Source organism: Schistocerca piceifrons, chromosome 3 (assembly GCF_021461385.2).
Source record: "Schistocerca piceifrons isolate TAMUIC-IGC-003096 chromosome 3, iqSchPice1.1, whole genome shotgun sequence".
NCBI lineage: Eukaryota > Metazoa > Arthropoda > Insecta > Orthoptera > Acrididae > Schistocerca > Schistocerca piceifrons.
The window spans coordinates 415,677,570-415,700,651 of NC_060140.1; the positions used below are offsets into that span (position 1 = coordinate 415,677,570).

Below are 23,082 nucleotides of genomic sequence, written 5' to 3' on the forward strand. Positions count from 1 at the left end.
AAAAATAAAGTGCACCTGACACATAGAAAAGAAAATAGTACATATTAGCAATGAAGTAGTAGAATCATTCGAAGTTCTGTATCTAGGGCAGTTGTTCACGACCTCCGGATGGTCAGAGAAATAATCATAAACTGAAAACAACAGTGTCGATGTTTCACAACAGTATTTATATTTAAAATCACTCCACTCCGTAACTACCGGGGTGGACCTGGTACAGCAACCATAATAGATCTTTAGATAAAGAAAAAACAATCTTGGTTGCACAAGATCTGGGGAAATTACAAACTGGTGTAAGCATTAATTGCTTTTAAAGACTATAATAAATGAATAAATTAAAAATAACAGAAGGAAGACGATCATCGATAGGATTACGTAGCACAGGTCCACGTTTGCTTTCAGGGGGTGGTGACGGGTACATATTTCAACTCACAAAATATTGCACCATAACTGAGCTTACCGACTCTTGCTAATCGTGGCCGAGGCGTCGAAGGTAATTGAAAGTCTCATAGAACCTGGCGATAACAACCAGATAGCCACAGTCGATGCTTCATTACATCACCGATGAAATTCTTTCTACTCGTATCCGAGGGGTCAAACGTGATTAAGAGTCCCAAGAACTGGAAGGGAACGGCTAGATAGCCATTGTCAATGCTTGCTTACATCACCTAGAAGCAACACGACAAAAGGTAAAGACAGTAAGAAAAAGAAAGCTACTAAGGCATGCAAGGGGTACCTAACTTAAGCAAATAGGCAAATTCAGTGAGCAGAAAAAGCTCATGAGTGAAAAATACAGTCATACAATTGCTAGGCAAATAAATGGTCACTAATAATAATATAAAAACAGCTAAAATATTTTTAGTAAAATATGAAGCAACGAAGCCATCAGCAACGTTAAGTTGGAAAACTGACTGTAACGATGACAACTTAACTCATGAAGAAACTGCCCCATGAACACGAATATAATCTGTATACAACAACATGAGCACGCGCTGTCATGCTGGCAACTAGACTTTCAACCAAGGGTCAAGGCCCGGTGGAAACAGCCCAGCAGATTAGTGAAGATCATAGTAAGCTCAGGAAACTTAAGCTAATATGTAGTAGACCGTCCACCATCCACCACCCCTTTCGGTGAGCGTCAGGATAGCTTCCCTTTCGCTGGACCTGTTATTAATCTCACAAACACTGCGTTCAGCCAATCACAGTTGGCATTGTTGAACAAAGGCTTAAAGTTCCAATTAACAGCACAATTAGATAATAAGGTGGCTACCTTTCTCACCACTGATGGAAATTGGCCTTAGATAAAGCCTCAATTGGAAAAGACGAAGTTACCCGTATAACGGTTGAAGTGACTGCGTTATCCAATTTTAATATATGTACCGCCGAGGTGAGTACGGTTTAAGTGACTGAGATTATGCAGGGAGCAGTAAACAAAACATCTTCGCCACAAAAACACCGAATCTTGAAGGATATCAAACAAAAAGCGGCACAGGATGATGCTGTTCCAGTTAGGAGTGATAAGGATAACTCGGGTGTAATTTCCAAAATGAAATTTTCACTCTGTAGCGGAGTGTGCGCTCATATGAAACTTCTTGGCAGATTAAAACTATGTGCCGGACCAAGACATCTTCACCACAAAAACACCGAATCTTGAAGGATATCAAACAAAAAGCGGCACAGGATGATGCTGTTCAAGTTAGGAGTGATAAAGATAACGCGGGTGTAATTTCCAAAATGAAATTTTCACTCTGTAGCGGAGTGTGCGCTCATATGAAACTTCTTGGCAGATTAAAACTATGTGCCGGACCAAGACTCGAATCGGGACCTTTGCCTTTGGCGGGCAAGTGCTCTACCATGTTTTTTTTATTTTTTTTTATTAATCTCATTTTGTTCGTTTTTGTTCGTTGTATCTGCTCGGGGAGGACGTCGCAAGACACAGCCTTACTTCTGCCAGTACCTCGTCTCCTACCTTCCAAACTTAACAGAAGCTCTCCCGCCAGGAAGTTTCATATCAGCGCTCACTCCGCTGCAGAGTGAAAATTTCATTCTGGTAACATCCCCCAGGCTGTGGCTAAGCCATGTCTGCGCAATATCCTTTCTTTCAGGAGTGCTGGTTCTGCAAGCTTCGCAGGAGAGTTTCTGTTAAGTTTGGAAGATAGAAGACGAGGTACTGGCAGAAGAAAGGCTGTGAGGACGGGGCGTGAGTCGTGCTTGGGTAGCTCAGATGGTAGAGCACTTGCCCGCGAAAGGCAAAGGTCCCGAGTTCGAGTCTCCATACGGCACACAGTTTTAATCTGCCAGAAAGTTTCGGGTGTAATTATTTACAGAAATGATTACATAAATAAAATCCAAGAGCTTTTTGCCGAAAATGGTATTCACCGTATTGATTCTGACCCTACTGCGGTCTTTGGCAAGATTTTGAAAAAATTATTTTGACAGTTGCTTGTTCATAGTTCCGCGGCAGCAGCTTTACAGTTCGAACCCCTGCGCCCCTGTGCTAAGTATACAAATAAAAATTCACAAAATAGACTATCCGGCTCGATTAATGTCAACAGTATAGACAGCCCTGGCTACGAGGCCGCTGAATTTGCTCTTCAGATTTTGAAAGACAATGTCATCTTTGAAGTGGATTATTCGATACGTAATAGGAAACAGCTGCCTACCAGATACTAGTCTGCCCAAAAATTGTTACCTACTCTCCCTAGATTTTAAAAATCTATACACAAATGCAATTGTAGCCAAAACTATTGAAATTATACGTAAATCCTCAATTGTAAAAGAGCCGTTCGTAATAGAGGGAGTCAGCGAGATTTTCCATAATTACTTTTCTTTACAATTTCTTTAACAGACAGGAAGACGGTCTTACGACAGGAAGCTGCCTTTCCGGTTTCTTGGGAGATGCGTTTGTCAGCTACTTTGAATTCTACTGTTTTAAATGAAAATTCCCATTAGCGAAAAAATCACCCTATACAAGAAATTTGTGGATGATACTTCGATTATTTTCAAAGGCACTCACGAAGAGATTGAGGCTCTGATTAAGGATTTTAATCAGTTGCATCCTAAGTTAACCTTCACCCATGAAATAATAGACCAAGATGGAATCTCTCCACGGCTGAGTGACGGTAAAATTACCTTCGATACTATCAGAGAGCCTTCTCATGGTGTTTCAACAGTGCAATTCTCCTTAAGTCATTGAGGAGCTATAAACTCAACTATTTCAGAGCTGCTATAACACGAATGTGTGAACTTCCTCTCTCTGACGGCGATATCAAGAAATAATTACTCAATCTCCGCTTTGGAGCACATAAAAATGGTTAGAGTCTTTCGCTTGTGAACCGTTTATACAATGAACGAAAAAAACGCTGTAATCTCTACTATTAATCCTTCGCTTGCATCTACGGTGGCTACCCCATGTCTTGGAAGTTTTTCATACAGTTTGGGTAAGCTGTTTCGGCGCACTAATGTTAATGCTGTTTTTTCGAATGCAATACACGCTCCCCCGTACCGAGCAACCTATCAGGAACTTATTCTCTGAGTCAGGTGTCTACAAAATTAGGTGCACAGAATGTTCCACCAAGTATATCGGTCAAACAGGGAGATATTTCGCAGCTAGGTTTAACGAGCATCTACTGACAAAAAAAGGTCAGCAGAAAAAATTTTCTCCCTTTGCCCAGCACTTCCAATCTTCTGACCATCGGCCTCCAGATTTATAAAGCCATAAACTCCTTCACGTGGCCAACAAAGTCAAGAAACTGAATTTATTGGAAGAGTCTGAAATTTGTAAGCATATCTTTTTCAAATCTCCGAATCTAACAAACAAGTATGTTCGAAACATCTTTAAATGATGCTCGTCACTTATATTACTTAACGAATATTTTATTTAAGCCTTAGAAATCAGCTAGTTATGTTGTGATGCCACAACCTGTGAGCCTTTTCTCACTCCACGGGGGCTGGCACTTGCTTGGCAGTCTAGTACTTGGCATGACAGCGCGTGCTCAAAGAGTTGTAAATAAACCATTTTGTGTTCATGGGGCGGTTTCTTCATGCGTAAGCTACCATCGCTACAGTCAGTTTTACAGTTTAGAGTTGCTTATGGCTTTGTCATTTCATTGAATTTAGCTGTTTCTTTATTTTTACCGATGCCCATTCATTTGCGAAAGGTGTATTAGAGCTTTTTCTGCTCACTTAATTTGCCTGTTGGCTTAAGTTAGGTACCCCTTGTTTAGTAGCTTCCCTTTTCCTACTGTCATTACATTTTTTCGTGTTGCTTCTAGGTGTACAAAGAAGCACCGTCTGTGGCTGTCTGGCTGTTTCTTCCCAGTTCTTTGGAACTCTTAACCACGTTTGACGCCTCGGATGCGAGTAGGAAGAATTTTGTCGGTGACGTAATGGAGCATCGACTGTGGCTATCTGGTTGTCACCTCCAGTTTCTATGAGACTTTTAATTATGTTCGGCGCCTTGGCCACGATTAACAAGAGCTTTTATCGGTAAAGTCAGGCATGGTGCAGTATTTTATGAGTTGAAATGTGTACCAGTCACCACCCTCTGAAAACAAACGTGGACCTGTGCTACGTAGTCCAGTCGATGTTTGTCTTCTTTCCATTATTTTTAATTTATTCATTTGTTATTGTGTTTAAAAGCAACTTAGACTTACACCAGTTTCTAATTTCCCCAGATTCTCTGATGATGCCTAGAACAGGCGAAACGCGTCACATGTGAAGAGCAAATAAACCTATCGTGTGCAACCAAGACTGTTTTTTCTGTATTTAAATATTTATATTGTTAGTGAACCGGCTGTTGGCTTTCTCGGCCATCGTCAGAAAACGTTAGACTTTGTGTATTAGTTTTTAACGTATCTACACCATCTGATCAAAAATACCCGGACACATGTTAGTGGATATTAATATGAACTGCGTCTACCCTTCGCCTTTATGACGGCTTGAACTCTGTTGGAGGCGCTTTCAACGCATTGTCTGAATGTGTGTGGAGAAATGGTAGGCCATTCTTTCCTAAGGGCGGAAATCAAATTTATTCAAGCAAACAGTCATTTCCTTTAACACTTAAAATTTCACAAACTCAAATGAATGCAGTATTTGAAACTCGAGCTCTTTTCAGTTGAGGTGTGGCATCGTAGCATTGAGTAGAGCTTCCGTCTCAAAACAAATTTAATAATGCTTTGTATGAGTTCAGGTGCTACTAGGACAGACCAAACATTTCAGTTAGCACGTGTTCCAAAAATACATTGAACGCCAATAACCATTTTATTAACATATCAGTTAACAGCTCCAAGCACCGGAAATCAGAAAAGTCAATAATTCACTATAAAACAATATGAAAAATAACATTTACTTGAATCAGAGAAAGCAGCGAAACATGTAATTTAGCAAAATCCGGATCACAGCCAAGAGAGAATGCAACTTGCGTAGATTGATTGAAGTAGAGATGACGCTGGGTAGTTCTATAAAAGAATGTATCGACAAAAACCCCCTAGTAACTGCAGCTAAAACGGCACTTACATTAACCACGAGTACATAATAAGTTTTACGAAACCAGCACAAACAATGATGACATTCATAAATTACCAACAGGTTTCAAACTCAACAGAGAGATAAACAATTTTAGTAATTTATATTAGTCAAGTTGAAACTCTTGAAATAAAATCAGCGGTAACTCCAGTTTAAGGCAATATAACACACTTCAATCGACTTTTTCATGGGGCATAACTCATCATTTGAACAATTTTCTGTTTCTTGGCGTTTTGAAAACATAATGAAAGGGCGTTTGTAGTGTCTCACGTTCACAGAGAAATTCAGGCCAAATATTGTAATTATTTTTGAATTGGCGTATGTCAGTGACTTCCACCTCTTTACTTCCACCTCTTTACAAAATCTATTGGTAACGTTGTTTCACCTCTTTACAAAATCTATTGGTAACGCTGTAAACAACTGTTTCAGTTTGTCGCTTATTTTGTGACCTTTATTATATAGGTTTCGTTTTATCGCCGTTCAGTTTACATCAAATAATAAAATGAGTGATACAGAGTATTTATAACGTCTCTAGTGTTGATTACCTGAACAAGTTACGTAAAAGAAAATATGGTGAACAGCCATCGTTGTATGAAGAATGCACCAAATTTCCCTCGCATGAGGTCATAATGCTTTACCTTGTGACCGGGATTTTGGAATCGTCACCAAACATCTCAAAAAAACATAAAATCTATTCAGTCCATGAGGTTAATCGTCATATTATAGAGGGCTATGTACCAAGGAAGTTTGTGGTGAAAGAACTGACAGTCGGAAATTTTATGGATTTCAAAAGCTAATGAAATTTGCGCTACAGATAATATGCTCTCTCTGAAGAGACAAAAAGCAAACGTAGAAACGAAAGAATTAAATTTTCAGTCAACAATCTATGTCACTTTGTCTATTCCCGTGAAAGAAACGATTACATTAAAGAGTATTCGACAACAAGCGGTTTGTTCTGCCATGCCTTGTTTATGGGCATTAGTTCCTTCTTGAAAAATTCCCATTAAATGAGCAAAGATTGAAGACCTAATGAAAATCGAAATCTCCATTCCTGAAGAGCTTGACGATTTCTACACAGAAATAATTTCTTTATCAAGTGAACATGAAAAAGACACAATAAAAATAATGAATGTATTTAACATAGTTATAACAGCACTGGCGTTATATTATTTACTAATTGTTGCGATCTGAAACAAAGTATAACTCGTAGTAACACTTTGAATAATCATTAAATGAAATTCAAAAAACAAAGCGAAGTTCATTTAATGCTAACCTTATTTGTTTAATTTAGGTTGTATTTTTGTAAAAGGGTGTAAATCAATGAAGTTGAAACGTCCCCTTAGAAAAATTATAAATGACTGTGCTTAAACTGACACACAATATTTTTAGCGCAAAGCAATCTTTCAAAAATCGCTACAAAAGATTGGCCCTGACTAACAATAACCTATACCTGTCATGAATCACTTACCTCACAAAAATCTTCGTTACTCGAACTACTGCAATACAGCGAGCGCCACTACTGACAGTTAAATAAAAGATTCTAACTACTGAAGGCACTAACTACTGATAGGCATAGTTAGCAATTGAAAGATTTTGATAGAGAACAAACAATGTATTTACCTCAATAGTGTTCAAAACTAGTTCATGACATCCAGTCTTACAAATTTACTGTCTCTGATGGACACACATCCAGATCATCCGCTCTCAAAATTCTGCCATTTCTCTCCCCACATCCACCACTGCTGGCCGCTCACCTCCAACTGCGCAAAGCTACGCGCTGTTCATATCCAACTGCCCAACACTACAATAGCGAATATTACAACAATGCAAACCAGCCACAGACTGCACACAGCACAGTCAGTGATTTTCATACAGAGCGCTACGTGGCGTTACCAACATAAAAACCTAAACAGCCTACTTACAAAGTTTATAGTTCAAACAACATAGCATAATTACTTAAGGTGAATATCAGTTTAATCTAATTGCAAATTCTGGCTTACTGATCACGTAAGACCCCCAAAAAGCATATAAATTTCTTACTTTAGTGCTCCCTGAAAAATTTACTCAGAACGACACATGCCCTTTAAAGAAAGTCGATTCACATAGTATACAGAACTGTGTAGCCCAGCGGATATCTCCGAATAACTGTTCGTACAACCTACATAATACGGTGCTCACCAGACAAGTCTAACAAGTGCCGCTGACTACGGCTCAGTAAACCCACTTTTCCACGTTCAAAGTTTAATCATGACTGAAGAATTAGAGCTCAAAAATATCCGTCACTTATGAGGACCGCCGAGATTGTAAATATCGACTGTATTTGGTGACCTCAACTTGGCGGTATTTCCTGAGGTGCTGTGAGACTATAGACGAAGAGGTTGGAAGAAACACTCGGTATCAGTGACGAAGGCAACTCTAATTCGACCAAACTTAGTTACTTTAGATAGGCCGCGGAGAGGCCGTTTAAAAGCGATACAAATTTGCTTTTAATGGGAAGCCCTCGAGCGACTCCCTTCACGAGCCCTGGCACAGTGGTGCCACGATATACCTGGCGCAGGCGATAAATTAAATCTGTCGCGCGCCGCATAAAGGGATGAGCTGAGCTGAGCCCAGCGCGCCAGAGGCCAGTTAGCGCGTGCGCCAGCAACAGCTGTCAGCGACGACGTGCCTTCCCGGTGTGAAATACGACTGAAACGACTTTCTTCGCACCTGGCTACTTATTTCAGTTCACACATTCGTGCCCGGAATTTGTCGTGGTGGTAGTGTCAGCATCTTCAGGATGGGGAACAGACACTACAGGTGTACTACAGGGATCGATGTTGGGACCACTGCTGTGATACAGGAATGACCTTCCATCACATGTTCAAGAATCAGAAATAGATCTCTCTGCTGTCAATGCAAGTATTACAATCAAGCCTGTCAAATAACTTCAATACTTGAATTTTTTTAATAACCTATACTGAACGTACCTTGTTACAGATCCTACACGTATAAATTCTGAAATTTTTGATTATGTATATCACATTCTGGAAATGAGAATGAAAAATTGGCTTTTCCATTTTTGTATAGTACTATCTTATCGCTTAACTCCGGATACATTTGTACTGAAATGCATCTTGAACATCTTTTGCGTTATTCGGGATCCACAAGCTAGACGTAGGATAATTATAAAAAAAGTGATACAGATAAGTTAGTAATGAGAGCTACAGCATTGGAAACAGTAAATCTGAGATACCCTGAAGACCAGTGGCTCCTCATCTTCGCAGATGGCTCGTTAATAGAAAAAGAAGAAAACGTTGGTGAAGGAATAAACACAAAAAATTTCTCTTTCTATTAAACTTGAGAACAGTACCACTCAAATTTTGAAGGTGAAGTGGACGCCATCAGATTGAAACAAATCACCTAAACCGCTTCTTACACACATCCAACAAATTATTTATGTTTTATGATTCCAAAGCAGCAATACCGGCAGTTATCAACATAGAAAATACAAAAATCGTTCAAGTAAAAGAAGTTCAAGACGTAATTAAATGTCTACAACGGAACAACAAGACAACTCCATTTCAATGGTACCATCTCGCTGAGACTTAGATGGTAAGGAAAAAGCAGATTTCTAGCCAAAAAAGGCACAAAACTTAAACAGACTGGGAAAACTAACATGTGGTATTTTGCAATGAAACGCAGTATTAAGAGCACATTTCGAGAAGAATTAAAACAATACAGTACTATTCATGTGAGGGAAAGATTGGAAAAACCTCATGGACAACTCGCTAGTACCTGATGGAAAGAGAAGAGAAGCAGCAGCCAAATTCCGCTTGACTACTGGACATGGCTGATGGGCCGCCCATCTGCATAAGATCTCCACTCTGCAGTCACTAGAATGTGTCCTGTGTAACAAGATTGGTTTGATCAATAAGAACATTTAAAAGAGTTCACAAACTTATGTGACTGTAATTTAGACTTAACAACCTGTGCTGAGACGCAAGAAGACGAATGACAATACGAGGTGTGATCAAAAAGTAACGGAAGTTTTTTAATTTCCCGGCTCTATACGTACGATTTTCAAAACCTTTTATCTTGTTGGTACACATTTTCATGATGTACGTTTACATTTTCAGCTGTTTTGAATATTTCGTTCTTGGCGATATTGGGAAAAGTTACACGTGTTTTCGAGTACTCGGCGATTTTTTACTTTCGAAAAAGATGGTTTAACGAATGTGCATTACATTTTGCTTGAAAATTCGAGTAAATTGCAGCCCCGCATTCGAAGTGTTGACTGTGGCCTTTGGCGAATGTACTATGAGTAAGACAAGAGTTTATAACTGGTATACAGGTTTCAAAGAGAGTCGAGAAGGCGTTGAAGACGACAACCGCCGTGGACGCCCTAGCACGTCAATTACTGACAACAATGTGGAAAAAGTAAAGAAAATGGTTCTGGAAAATCGCAGAATCACCGTCAGAGAGATAGCTGATGATGACGGCGTGTCCTTTGTCTCATGTCAAGCCACTTTTTCAGATTGTTTGGGCATAAAACGTGTAGCAGCAAAGTTTGTCACGAAATCGTTGAATTTCGACTAAAAACAACGTCGTGTAGACATCGATCAGGAGCTGCTGAATGAAGTCGACAACAATCTAGAACTTCTAAAGAATGTTATAACAGGTGGCGAAACATGAGTATACGAGTATGACATGGAACCAAGGCTCAGTCGTCCCAATAGGAACTGCCTAGAGCCAAGACGGAAAAAACTTTCGACGCAGTCGATGACGTATAGAGGTCTTTCTTCCTGTTTTCTTCGATTACAACGGGATCATCATGATTTCCCGCCTTATAGTCGTACAGTCAATAAGGATTAAAATGGCTCTGAGCACCATGGAACTTAACATCTGTGGTCATCAGTCCCCTAGAACTTAGAACTACTTAAACCTAACTAACCTAAGGACATCACACACAACCATGCCCGAGGCAGGATTCGAACCTGCGACCGTAGCGGTCACGCGGTTTCAGACTGAAGCGCCTAGAACCGCACGTCAATAAGGATTACTACATGGAACTTGTAATAATCCGAAGAAAACGACCAGAATTGTGGCAAAACCACCCTCGGAAAACGCATGACGATAATGCCCCCGCTCACACCTCTCTGCTTGTTCGTGATTTTTTGGCCAAAAGCAAAACCGTTACGATGCCTCGGCCACCGTTTTCACCGAACATGGACCCCTGCGACTTATTTCTTTTCCCGAGACTGAAGAGAACCGTGCAATGACGTCGTTTTGCCACCACTGAAGATATAAAAATAGAATCGGTGAAGGAGCTGAACACCATACTGGATAGTGAGTTCCCTAAGCGCTTCCAAGACTGGAGGAAGCACTGCAAATACTGTATTATATATGAGGGGGATTACTTGAGAGAGACAAAGATTTGCTGATGAATAAATAAAAATTATTTACGAAACACAAAACTTCCCATTAGTTTTTGTTCACACCTAAGTAAGTCGTAAGTCAAGTACCAGAACATTAAAATAACAATATCTTAAGGCTTCATATTCTGAGGTAACTCGCAATGAAGAAAGTTGTTTCTTGCTGATAAACGTGTGAAAGGATATGTGGTTCCCACTATAGTCCTATTGAAGGCAGCTCTTTTGACACTTGGACATACTGACAACAGCCTCGCACTGCATTTACTCCCTTATCAAATCTGTCAACAATCAAATACAAGTTAAAAATAGTAACATTCAGGGCTGTAAATGAAGAGGCGGCAACATGGTCCAGACACTGGCAAGAGATTGGGCAAGCGCAAATTGGATATGGGAGCTGTCAGGTGGCGCTGTTGTTGATGTGTAGTGTGCATTTGACGGGCATCCCGTTGGGAGTGGTACTGTTGTGTTACCTGAGTATCCACTTCACCACTCTAAAACGTGTTTTCAATGGGTGATCAACGTTCGTGAACTAAAATGCATCAGAATGTTATCGAGGATTACGTGAATCCTGTGGCAAGAATGCACTACCGTATAGGACGGTTGCACGATGGGTCAAGGCGTAACTTGCGGGTCGGTATGAGTCTGCGGATTTGGACCGCACAGTTCGACCGACCATTTCTCAAAGCCAGACACACGTCGTGAGTGGTCTCGTTTCCGTAGACCGTCGATGGACTGTCCTGGAATTACCCGTAGAGTTTAGCCATCAAACGGTGTGGCACATAATGACGAAATGTCTTAACAAGAAGAAAACTGCGTCCCGCTGGGATCGACAAAGACTCACCGACGCACGGAAATGGCATCGGCATGCATTGGCTGGAATCCACCTGGACAGATACAGCAACGAGGGAGACGTATTTCTGCAGCATACTGTCGCCATTGACGAGACGTGGGCGCGAACTTAGAGACCCTATTAAAACGTCAATCGAACGAATGACGTCGCCCAGGTTCGGCATGTCTACAGAAGTTTCAACAGAACCCCAGTCAGGTGAAGGTTCTGATGATTGTGGCAACGACTATGAGGGACAAATCTTCAACAATGACTAATACTGCCGTTTTCTGGAGCTACATCTGCGTGTGGCTACGCGGCGCAAATGTCCATGTTTATCGTAAGACGAGCGCTCTATCACGTTGCATGACAACCCACTTTTACATGTCGGAAATGATGAATCAATCTCTTGTTGCAAAGTTCCACTAGGAAATCATGGAACACCATCCATACTAACCACACGTGAGTCCCTGTCACTTCACTCTACCTACGAAGTTGAAGGAACCTCTCCGAGGTCGCCGATTTTCTGTGGCGGTATCTGCATTCCGCGCAATAGGGCGCGCCGTCGCTGTAATCGACAGGGACCGCTGTACCAACGGTTCCCAGTGATTTCCCGAGATTTGGCAATGGCAAAAGTTGATAGAATTTGCGGTTGACTACATCGAAGAAATGTAAAGAAATTGTACTTGTTAATTCATTTAATATTGTATTGTGCCAATGTTGCCCTTCTATTATTTTTTGCCACCTTTGAGCACATAGCCAGTAATGTAAAAAATTTAATGGCTAGTAAAATTAAAAACTAAAATCGCAAGTATAAATCAGTGCATGCCGGTAAAAAAACTTAAGAAGTCCTCTTAATAGTCTGTGCGATGCCGATTTGTCAGTATGGCAATGTAGCATAATTGCAAACCTGACTCGTTCTACATCACAGCGAAGGTCGTAGTTGTGATATGCAGGACATGAAATAACTACCTGATATAAAAAGCAGAAGAACTGATTTGCACGCTGTGAATCACTACCTGTAAACAAATTATTAACGTTTGCAGAGACGGTCTAAGATCGCTCGGATGCAAAACTGTACAAAAGGAAGTTCTGACATTTCCATTATTGGTTTAAAGATTGCAGTCTAGTCTTTCTTCTGGTCCCGACTCACAGATGACACGTAAATTAGATACCATAACTGACTCATTCATTCGCACAGTTCTTTCCTTTTAATCTATGATATTCGTTCAAAATGCTTCGACGGGTCCTAAGAATTCTTTTAATGTGAGATACCGCCTGATGCTGTCAATTTTCCAGCAGTCTTCTGACTTGTTTGATGTGGCCCACCGTGACTCTCTCTCTCTCTCTCTCTCTCGGGTGCCAACCTCTTCATCTCTAGCAGTACACCCTAAATCCTTAACTATTTGCTAGATGTATTCCAATCTCTGTCTCCTCCTGCACTTTTTACCCTCTACGACTCAATCTAGTACCATGGAATTAATTTCCTGACCTCTTAACAGACGACCTGTAATCCTGTCCCTTCATCTGGTCAGTGTTTTTCATAGAATCCTTTCCTCGCCGATTCTGTAGAGGTCCTCTTCATTTAGCCGCCCATACATCCCTTTCCTGCCCAATTCTGCAGAGATCCTCATCATTTAGCAGTCCACTTAATTTTAAGCTAGTGCGATATTTCGCTGAAAAGAATAAAATTTGTTCGACAACAGCCTGCCAAGTTCTCAGAGGTAGTGAGTGAAATATGTGTACAGAAAAGGGGAAGGAAGCGAAAGTGAAGGTTTTGTTGTATCCAAGGCCTTCGCCTGTGACCACAGCTACCCGTATTGCTCTTCGGCTCCACAGAGGTCACTCTCTTGGCAGACCCACATGCCAATAGTACAGCAGATACGGGTTGTCAACCACAACAGGCTGGAGTGTGTCTAGAATTCGCAGGTATTTTCTGAAGCAGAGCTCCAGCCGGCACCACGGAAACATGTGGTGCTAGGTTCACCACGAGAGGCGCTAGCCTCGACACCAGCACCTCCCTGACAACAGCGCCACAATCGACTGCGCTACTGTGCTTCCAAATATCAGCAGATATCACTCCACTTGGCCTGTATTTAGGATGTCACCCAGCCACTCTCCAGTAGTTCAGCTCGCTGAGTCACTGCAAGTAGTTCCTGTACAGAGCGACGACCAGGATCTATACCATGCAGTTCCAGCAGCAGCCCCACCTCAGTGGTGCTACAGCCAGAATGAGGAGCCAACCGTCGCCCAGGGAACTTCACCTCTTCTGAATTGGCTTAGTGTGGACTCAGTGCTCCAAAACTGGTATTTCTTGTGTGGAAATTACACTGTCAGCTGTGCTCAGTTTTTGCTGTCACGATACTACTGAACGCACTTTCTCTTTATTGCACATCAGGAATAGGTGCCGGTGCTAATTGAGTATAAGAATGTTTATTCCTATTGTAAATTGGTTTAGTGACTCGATTCATCAAGATTCCTTCAGTGAAACTTATTACCTCTGAACTGTTTGTATGTACGTGGACAGAGACCAGATAATCTTAATGTTTATCAGTCATGAGCTTATGCTAAAGTTTAATCTATAATGGAGTGGCACAGTCAAGATTAGTTGTGCCCTACATTCGGTGTGAAATGAAAATAAATGTTGATTGCGTACTACCTGCGACAGTCAGCTACTGAGTGCGTGTACTATACAGGATACATCAGATTTATTGCTGTAAATCGTATTAGAACAGTATAGAGATACAATAGAAAGAAAAAGCATGATAAATTTGCTACAGACAACAAAGAAAAGGAGTAGAAATAAGTTGTAGTTGACTTAAATTGATAAAACATAGGGAAAAAACGTGACTGTAGAATTCTGAAAATATGTTGTGGCAATTAAAATAAGATGACCAAGAAAGCACTTATGTCTCATAATGTATATTTCAGGACACACTTTACAATTATTGTATTTCATTTTCATGTAATTACACGTACCGTGTAAACTCGACCAAAAACAATGTCAGAACGTTTCAAGGTTAAAATGCATAAAAATGGAGGCGATAATTTCGTCACGCCTACTGTTACAGAAAGTGGACAGAAGCTAAATGCATCTGCATCTACATCTGCATACATATTCCACAAGCTATCTTACGGTGTATGGCGGAGAATATCATGTATCACTAAGAGTCATTTCCTTTACTGTTCCACTCGCAAATACAGTGAGAAAAAAACTGACTGTCTGATATGCCTCCGTATGAGGCCTAACTGCTCATATCTTACCTTCGTGGCCCTTACGCGATATGTATTTTGGCGGCAGTAGAATCGGTCTGCAGTCAGCTTCAAATTCCGGTTCCCCTCGAAAAGAACGTCGCTTTCCCTCCAAGGATTCCCATCTGAGTTTTCGAAGCATCTCCTTAATACTTGCGGTAACAAGTCCAGCAACTAGCCTTTGAATAGCTTCGATCTCTTCCTTTAATTTGACTCGGTGCGGATCCCAAACACTAAGCAATAGTCAAGGACAGGTCTCACTAGCGTCCCATTACAGTCTCCTTTACAGATAACCACACTTACCTAAAATTCTCCCAAAAAAAACGAAATCGATCATTAGACTTCCCTATCACAATCCTTACATGCTCGTGCCATTCCATATTGCTCTGCAACGTTACCCTCATATATTTAAATGACGTGACTGTGTCAAGCAGGAAACTATTAATGCTGTATCTGAACATTATGGGTTTGTTTTTACAGCTAATCAGCTTAACTTACATTTTTCTACATTTAGAGCTAGCTGCCATTCTTCACGCCAACTAGAAATTTTCTCTAAGTCATCTTGCATCCACGTACAGTAACTCAACCTCGACACCTTCCCGTACACCAAATCATTAACAGCAAACAACCACTCAGCCCGCCAGTTCATTTATGTATATAGAAAACAACAGCGGTCCTATCATACTTACCTGGGGCACTCCTGATGATAACCTTCTCTCTCATGAACACCTGCCGTCGAGGCCAACATAATGAGTTATACTACTTAAGAAGTCTTCAAACTACTCGCATATCTGGAAACCCACTGCATATCCTCGTACCTTCGTCAACAATCTACAGAGGGGCACCGTGTTATAAATACTTCTCGGAAATTTATAAATACGGAGTTTGCCTGTTGCCGTTCATCCATAGTTCGCGATGTATCGTGTCAAAAAGGGCAAGTTGAGTTTCGGACGAGCGATGCTTTCTAAAACTGTGCCTTTCCGTCTCTAGAAAATTTGCCATATTCGAAACTAGAATACGTTCAAGTATTCTGCAGTAAACCGATGTTATGAATACTGGTCTGTAATTTTGCGGTTCCATTCTTTTACCCTTCTTATACAAAAGAGTCACCTGCGCTTTCTTCCAGTCACTTGGGACTTTGCGCTGGGTGAGAGATTAGCAATATGTAAATGCAAGATACGTAGGGGGCCAAAGCCATATAGGATTCCATCCGAATCTTCGGTTGTTTCTCGACGCCAGAGGTGCTTGTTACTATTTCATCCACACGACACTCCGTGCGATGGTTAAACGACGATATGGTTTATACGATTATCCTGAGTGAACGATTTCTTAAACGCGAGATTTAAAACTTGGCGTTTAGTTTGCTGTTTCCGATTGCCACATCAGACCGGTCAACGAGTTACTAGATGGAAGTTTTAGATGCGCTTAGCGATTTTACAAAGGACCAGAATTTTCTCGAGTCTTTTGCTAAGGTATGACGGTGAGCTGTATGCTTCGCGCATTGATCTTTTCACAGACGCGCGAATCTCTCTCAACCTTTGTCTGCCATCATTTGCGCGTTTTCTTTTGAGCCGACTGCAGCAACCTTTGCTTCCTCAGCGTTTTCCTAATTTCGTTGTTAAACCACGGTGGGTCTTTTCCGTCCTTAATTCACTTACTAGGCACATATTTGACCAGAGCACGATATATGATCTGTTTAAACTTTGCCCATAATCCCCCTATGTCCGTCATATTGGAACTAAATGATCTCAGGTCGTTGTCTAGATGAGACACTAACAACTGCTTACCTGCTCTTTCTAGCGGAAACACTCTTCTAGCCTTCTTGACTGATTTATTGACTTCGGTAACCATAGTCCATATGATGACAACATATATTGACGCCATCGACAAGGTCCGGCCTGTTTGTAGCTACAAGGACTAAGATATTTCCACTGCGTGTTGGCAGCCGAACTAGCTGCTCAAGATTGTTTCCGGAAAACGTGCTCAAAAGTTCTTCGGAAGACTATCTGTCTGTACACCCTGAAATGAATCCATAGACGCCTCAGTCTACACTCGTTCTCGTTTCCAAGTAGTGTTGATGATCTGGGTATTTACTGATCCCTGAAGGCACAATTTGTTCCTGTTTCCAACCACTAGGATAATGATCCGAATTTCCATCTCGATGACATAATCGGCGGTTTTAATACCGTACACTCGGATTTTTTTAGACAAATTTACTGCGTAAAGGGTAGTTAGGAATATTATTCGTGGCGACCTAATTCTGATAGACTTAAATAACACTGAAGGTTGCAGTTCATTCTCGACGTCAGTAAATGAGGAAACGACTGCAACTTCAAATGAAAGTGTTGTTCTCTTGGACGATGGCAATAAAATGAGGACAAAAAGGAGAATGTTTACGCTGAACTGGAAAGAGTGTTAATGTAACTTATCTGTGTCAGCAATAAATCGCGAGTATAATTTAAAGGCAATTGTGCAAAATGCAAATCAGCATTCTGTTACAGAATCTGCAATGCCTGACTCGTGTTCCACAAATTCAAACAAAGCAGGAAATACTCTCGATATGAAATACAGATTTCACAAAAGACTGGGTGCCTCCAGAAAACAAGTAATAAAACACTGTGATCGCTCGCAGAACGTGAGATAGGAATGGTAGTATTCAAAGTAGAGAGAGAAATTGGTGAAATATAACTAAAAGACACAAAAAAATCGCGTTTTCAAACGATCACTTTGTAAATTTATTCCAAGTTTAACAGTTTTTGTGCAAATAAGTTGTTAATGAATGCCACCCTCGTTGTACTGCGGTTCCTGTTAGCTTCATTTTCTGTAAGTACAGGAATTTCTTTGTAGGCTCTTCTCCTACAAATACAGAGTCATGCGTTTCAGGCTCCTCGGCCGATTCGCTGACAGCTATGTTGTGCAAGACAAATACCGAGAGTATGATAATTGCAGCGCAATATAGTTTTAAGCCGAATCCTAAACTTAAGTAAGTCAGCATTTTAGGCATTAACAAATGTTGCGAAAGGCAAAAGAAGCGGCAAGTAGAAAACAAAATCAAGAACTGACCTAGCATAGAATTTGACCTTCTGCAAAGTAGCCCAGAAGACATCCACGTTTTTTTTTTTTTTAATCTTTAACAAGTTTAACATCATACAAATACCATTCAGTAACAAAAAATAGTGTAAGAATTATACCTAGCGAACCACAGACGTCCGCTAGGACATGGGAGGGGGGGGGGGGGGGGGGGTGGCGGGAGGAGTCCGGAGTGGGTGCTTCTGGGCCCCCTCCTTCCGCCCGCCGGAATCTGGAGGATAGAGTTGTCTCATTACGGGACTCTCACACGCTTCTAGAAGTGCGTGGAAAGCCGTCAGTTCTCTGGGATACTGTATGTAAGTTTTCTGTGTCACCTATATCATCTCTGGTGGTGATGTTGAGAATACGTGTTCGCAGATGCTGTCTACTTCGCTGGGGTGGTGGCGGCGATCGGCGTGGCGTCGCTGGGCGTCTTCTGCGTGATGAGCGTGCTGCAGATGGCGATGGTGGCGTCCAAGGACCAGATCTGCATGCCCTACAGCGCCGTCGTCATCGCCAAACTGGCGCTCGCTCTCCTTGCCAGTAAGTAATCATAATCTCACATACACTCATTTTTCGTTACTTCAGATATCGAGGGTGATATTCGGCACGGATACCACGTACCATATTCTAAATTGCCCTCAAAGGGAAAGAGAGAGGGGGTGTTAATGATGATGATGGTATTTGGTTTATGGGGTACTCAAATCTGTGGTTATCAGCGTCTGTACAAATTCCCAATCGTTTCACTGTCCATTCTCTCCACTTTTCCCTAAATATGAAGAAATTATGAGAACAACAAAAACACCCACTTTCCAGGTGAAGAAAATCCCCGACGTGCCCGGCAATCTATCCTGGGATCCAATGATCCAAAGACAGCAACGCTAGCTTCTAGACCATGAGCTGCGGACAAGAGGGAGAGGGGGGGGGGCAGCAAAAAGGGACACTGATACGCCATTCTGGAATCTGGGGCTAAAGCTTTCAATTCATTACAGAATTCTCATACATTTATACCAATAATGTCCGCGATTTTGCTGTAACATTGCAGAGAATGAAGGGAAACTTGTGGCTTTAACAATCAGTATATAACTTGGGATTGACAGTTCAACATGCTGTTGACGAAAGATTCGTCATTTCCTTGAACCAGAGATAGAGTTGATGTGCTCCTTTATGTAAATGTGCTAGAGTAGTGTCCAATTATTTGTCACTTCCTGATTTAGCCATCATACAGCTGCTGGAAAGACCTGTCCAATACCTAGGAGTGCAGAGACCATCACAAATTCCTAGTCGAGACCCATGAGAAATAAAGATTGTGGCGCATACCAAACAGCATATGACACAGCAGGTCTTGTGCGTGCCAGCAGCTATCTCTGGTGAGGAATGAGATAACTACCTCAGACGAGTTTAGTAACTCTTAACTGCACATTTCAGTGCACGCAAGCTCTCGACAGCACAGGACAAAGTTAAGACCTTTAGTGGGCACATTTTCATTGTCATACTGATCTCCTGTGGGCGTTGCACGGAGCCAAGTGTCCGCAAAATATAGTGGACAAGACGGCTACTGTGACATCACAAATTCGTTGTGGGGTCCGTATTTGTCGTGGGCTCCATCCCCAGTATACTCCGACGACTCTCTTGCAGTGAAATATAAATAAGGCTTCAGTATACCCGGCCAGCCCCCTCCTCCAATTCCCACTAGGACACTCCCCCTCTCTTTGCTGAAGACTTAATCGCAACAGTTGTTTATCTCTTTGCGCAAACAAGTGCTGTGGTGGTCTTATCAGATTACGATCAGTTTTACATGGCAGAGCGATTTTAATCCTGAAGAATATAGCAATTCCAGACTGTAGAAGTGATTATCTGTGCTTTATGTGTGGACTCAAATGTAATAACTGGAACGAGTAAAAGACAGAAGTAAAGTGAAGCTTCAAGGTTGAAAAAGCTGTCCACTCTAGTAATTTCTATTTTCTCGGATTCCGGAGGCGGCTCATGTAAAATTTTGCCAGTCTGCTACGATGTTACAAAAAGAAACAGGTTCTATTTCACTACGTAGTCACGATAGGCATGACAATGTTTTTGTGATATTAGCTTTACTTATTACACTTAGATCAATTATAATGTTTATATGTTTACGATTTCCACTACGCCTTTTTTAGTAATCCATTAACGTGTCCTACATCTTCCACTCCCCCTGTACCCCACGTATGGGAAGCAAAAACGTGCATTGTGAACATCACATTCACAGATCCAGCTCTTTTCATACACTTTCATATTAAATTTCCTCTTATACTCGCCTTTTCACCATCACCTATAGCCATTGGACGTGCAAGGGTACTAGTCATAACTAAACTGAATATATCAATTTTATACACAAAAATTGAACTGTTTAAATGTATACGAGCTCTATAGTTAATAATTTAACATTACAAGAAATAAAGTAAAATTTGATAAAGATGGTAGCAGTGGGATTCCAACCTGAACAGACAAGACCCCAGTCTTGTGCTAGATCACTGTGCCCTGGCACTGATACCTGAAGCGCAGCTAAAATGTCCCCCAATCTCTACTTGTAAATCTAAAGAGAGCATTTTATCTACTTGTGAATCTAAAGAGAGTGTTTTACCTTCTCCTGTGACCTACTCACGACAGCCGTGTGTTGGTTAGAAAAGGCCACTTGTGGGCCTACAACCAACCAGTTTGTGTGCTAGACACAGTGGACCTACATCTGAAGTTATGTTCTGGAGTGTGATTTCATATGACAACAGCAGCACTCTCATGGTCATCCCATGCACCCTGCCTGCAAATTTGTACATCAATCTGGTGATTCGATCTGTTGTGCTGTCATTCATGAACAGTATTCGAAGGAGTGATTTCCAATAGTATAACGCAAAAATTTCTTTACTCTACATTAATTATTTTTTGGTATTGAGATTTTTCTGTCAGCTTAACATAGAACTCAGGTAAAATTATATACATTGAAATGTGTGAGAGTGCGTTGGAGGAGGAGACTGTCAGCATGTGAAAAAGTGACATAAATTACAATCGTATAAATGTCAGCATGTTCCCATTTTTTACATGTAAACAAGTTGCACATGCCACATCATGGAGAGAGATCACAATTATGATGCTGGAATATGTAAGTAATTAATTGACTTAAGCTCATAAATGTATGCATAATGTGCTATAAAACTCTTTGATCATTTGCCAAATGACACAACAAGCCTTGCAGGAAGCATAGTGAAAGTTGAAAGTGAGCTGAATATGATGCTTACAGCAACTCCTTCAACTTCATTAAGCAACTGTTTGTAAACTTGTAGCATGTTTAATACAAAATAACTACAGCGCAGCACTTCTATTGATAAAGTAATATTTTCATTATATGAATTGATGTGTTAAAAATATTTAAAAACAAATTAATTTAAGAAAATTTTAATTAATTTCCTTCATTGCTTTACAGTATCTCAGTCAAGTGTCAAATGAACATGTAACCAATCAACTAATGTCTTATAGAAATAATCAGGTATATGCGCTTGCTATTACACAGCTCAATTTTAAAATAAAATTGCTTTTTTTGCAAACAACTGGACTCAGATTTGTATAAGAATAATAGAAATTCCTGAATGTAACAATATGCAAAATAAATTAAAGGCAACCATTCACCTTTACATGTACATCTACATCTACATGGATACTCTGCAAATCACATTTAAGTGCCTGGCAGACGGTTCATCGAACCACCTTCACAATTCTCTATTATTCCAATTTCGTATAGCGCACGGAAAGAACGAACACCTATACCTTTCCGTACGAGCTCTGATTTCCCTTGCCTTATCTTGGTGATCGTTTCTCCCTATGTAGGTCGGAGGAGAAAGTTGGTGATTGGAATTTCATGAGAAGATTCCATCGCAAAGAAAAACACCTTTCTTTTCATGACGTCCAGCCCAAACCCTGTATAATTTCAATAACACCCTCTCCCATATTACGCAATAATACAAAACGTGCTGCCTTTCTTTGAACTTTTTCGATGTAATCCGTCAGTCCTATCTGGTAAGGATCCCACACCGCTCAGCAGGCTTCTAAAACAGGACGGTCAAGCGTAGTGTAGGCAGTCTCCTTAGTAGATGTGTTACATTTTCTGTGTCCTGCCAATAAAACGCAGTCTTTGGTTAGCCTTCCTCACAACGTTTTCTGTGTGTTCTTTCCAGTTTCAGTTGTTCGTAATTGTAATACCTATGCATTTAGTTGAATTTACGGCTTTTAAATTAGACTGATTTATGATGTAACCGAAGTTTAACGAATTTCTTTTAGCACTTGTGTGGATGACCTCACACTTTTCGTTATTTAAGGTCGACTGCAAATTTTCGCACCATTCAGATGTCTTTTCTAAATGGTTTTGCAGTTTGTTTTGATCTTCTGATGACTTTATTAGCTGATAAACGACAACGTCATCTGCTAACAAACTAAGACGGCTGCTCAGATTGTCTCCCAAATCGTTTATATAGATAAGAACAGCAAAGGGACTACAACACTACCTTGGGGAACGCCAGAAATCCCCTCTGTTTTACTCGATGACTTCCCGTGAGTTACTACGAACTGTGACCTCTCTGACAGGAAGTCATTAATCCAGTCACATAATAGACGATATTCCATAAGCACGCAATTTCACTATAAGACTCTTGTGTGGTACAGTGTCAAAAGCCTTCTGGAAATCCAGAAATACGGAATCGATCTGAAATTCCTCATCAATAGCACTCAACACTTCAGGCGAATAAAGAGCTCGTTGTGTTTCAAATTCAAATGGCTCTAAGCACTATGGGACTTAAGATCTGAGGTCATCAGTCCCCTAGCCTTAGAACTACTTAAACCTAATTAACCTAAGGACATCACACACATCCATGCCCGAGACAGGATTCGAACCTGCGACCGTAGCAGCAGCGCGGTTCCGGACTGAAGGACCTAGAACTGCTCGGTCAAAGAGGCCGGCTAGTTGCGTTTCACATGAAC

The 23,082-nt window shown here is 41.0% G+C and overlaps 1 protein-coding gene across 1 annotated transcript in view; it reads left to right on the top strand.

Annotated features, from left to right (window-relative positions):
* The window catches only part of LOC124788703, a 366,395-nt gene that overhangs the window by 312,175 nt on the left and 31,138 nt on the right, over window positions 1-23,082 (top strand). The window contains exon 4 of the mRNA XM_047255982.1: window positions 18,463-18,627. Coding sequence (XP_047111938.1) covers window positions 18,463-18,627 — 165 coding nt within the window. The remainder of the gene's footprint in view (window positions 1-18,462; window positions 18,628-23,082) is intronic.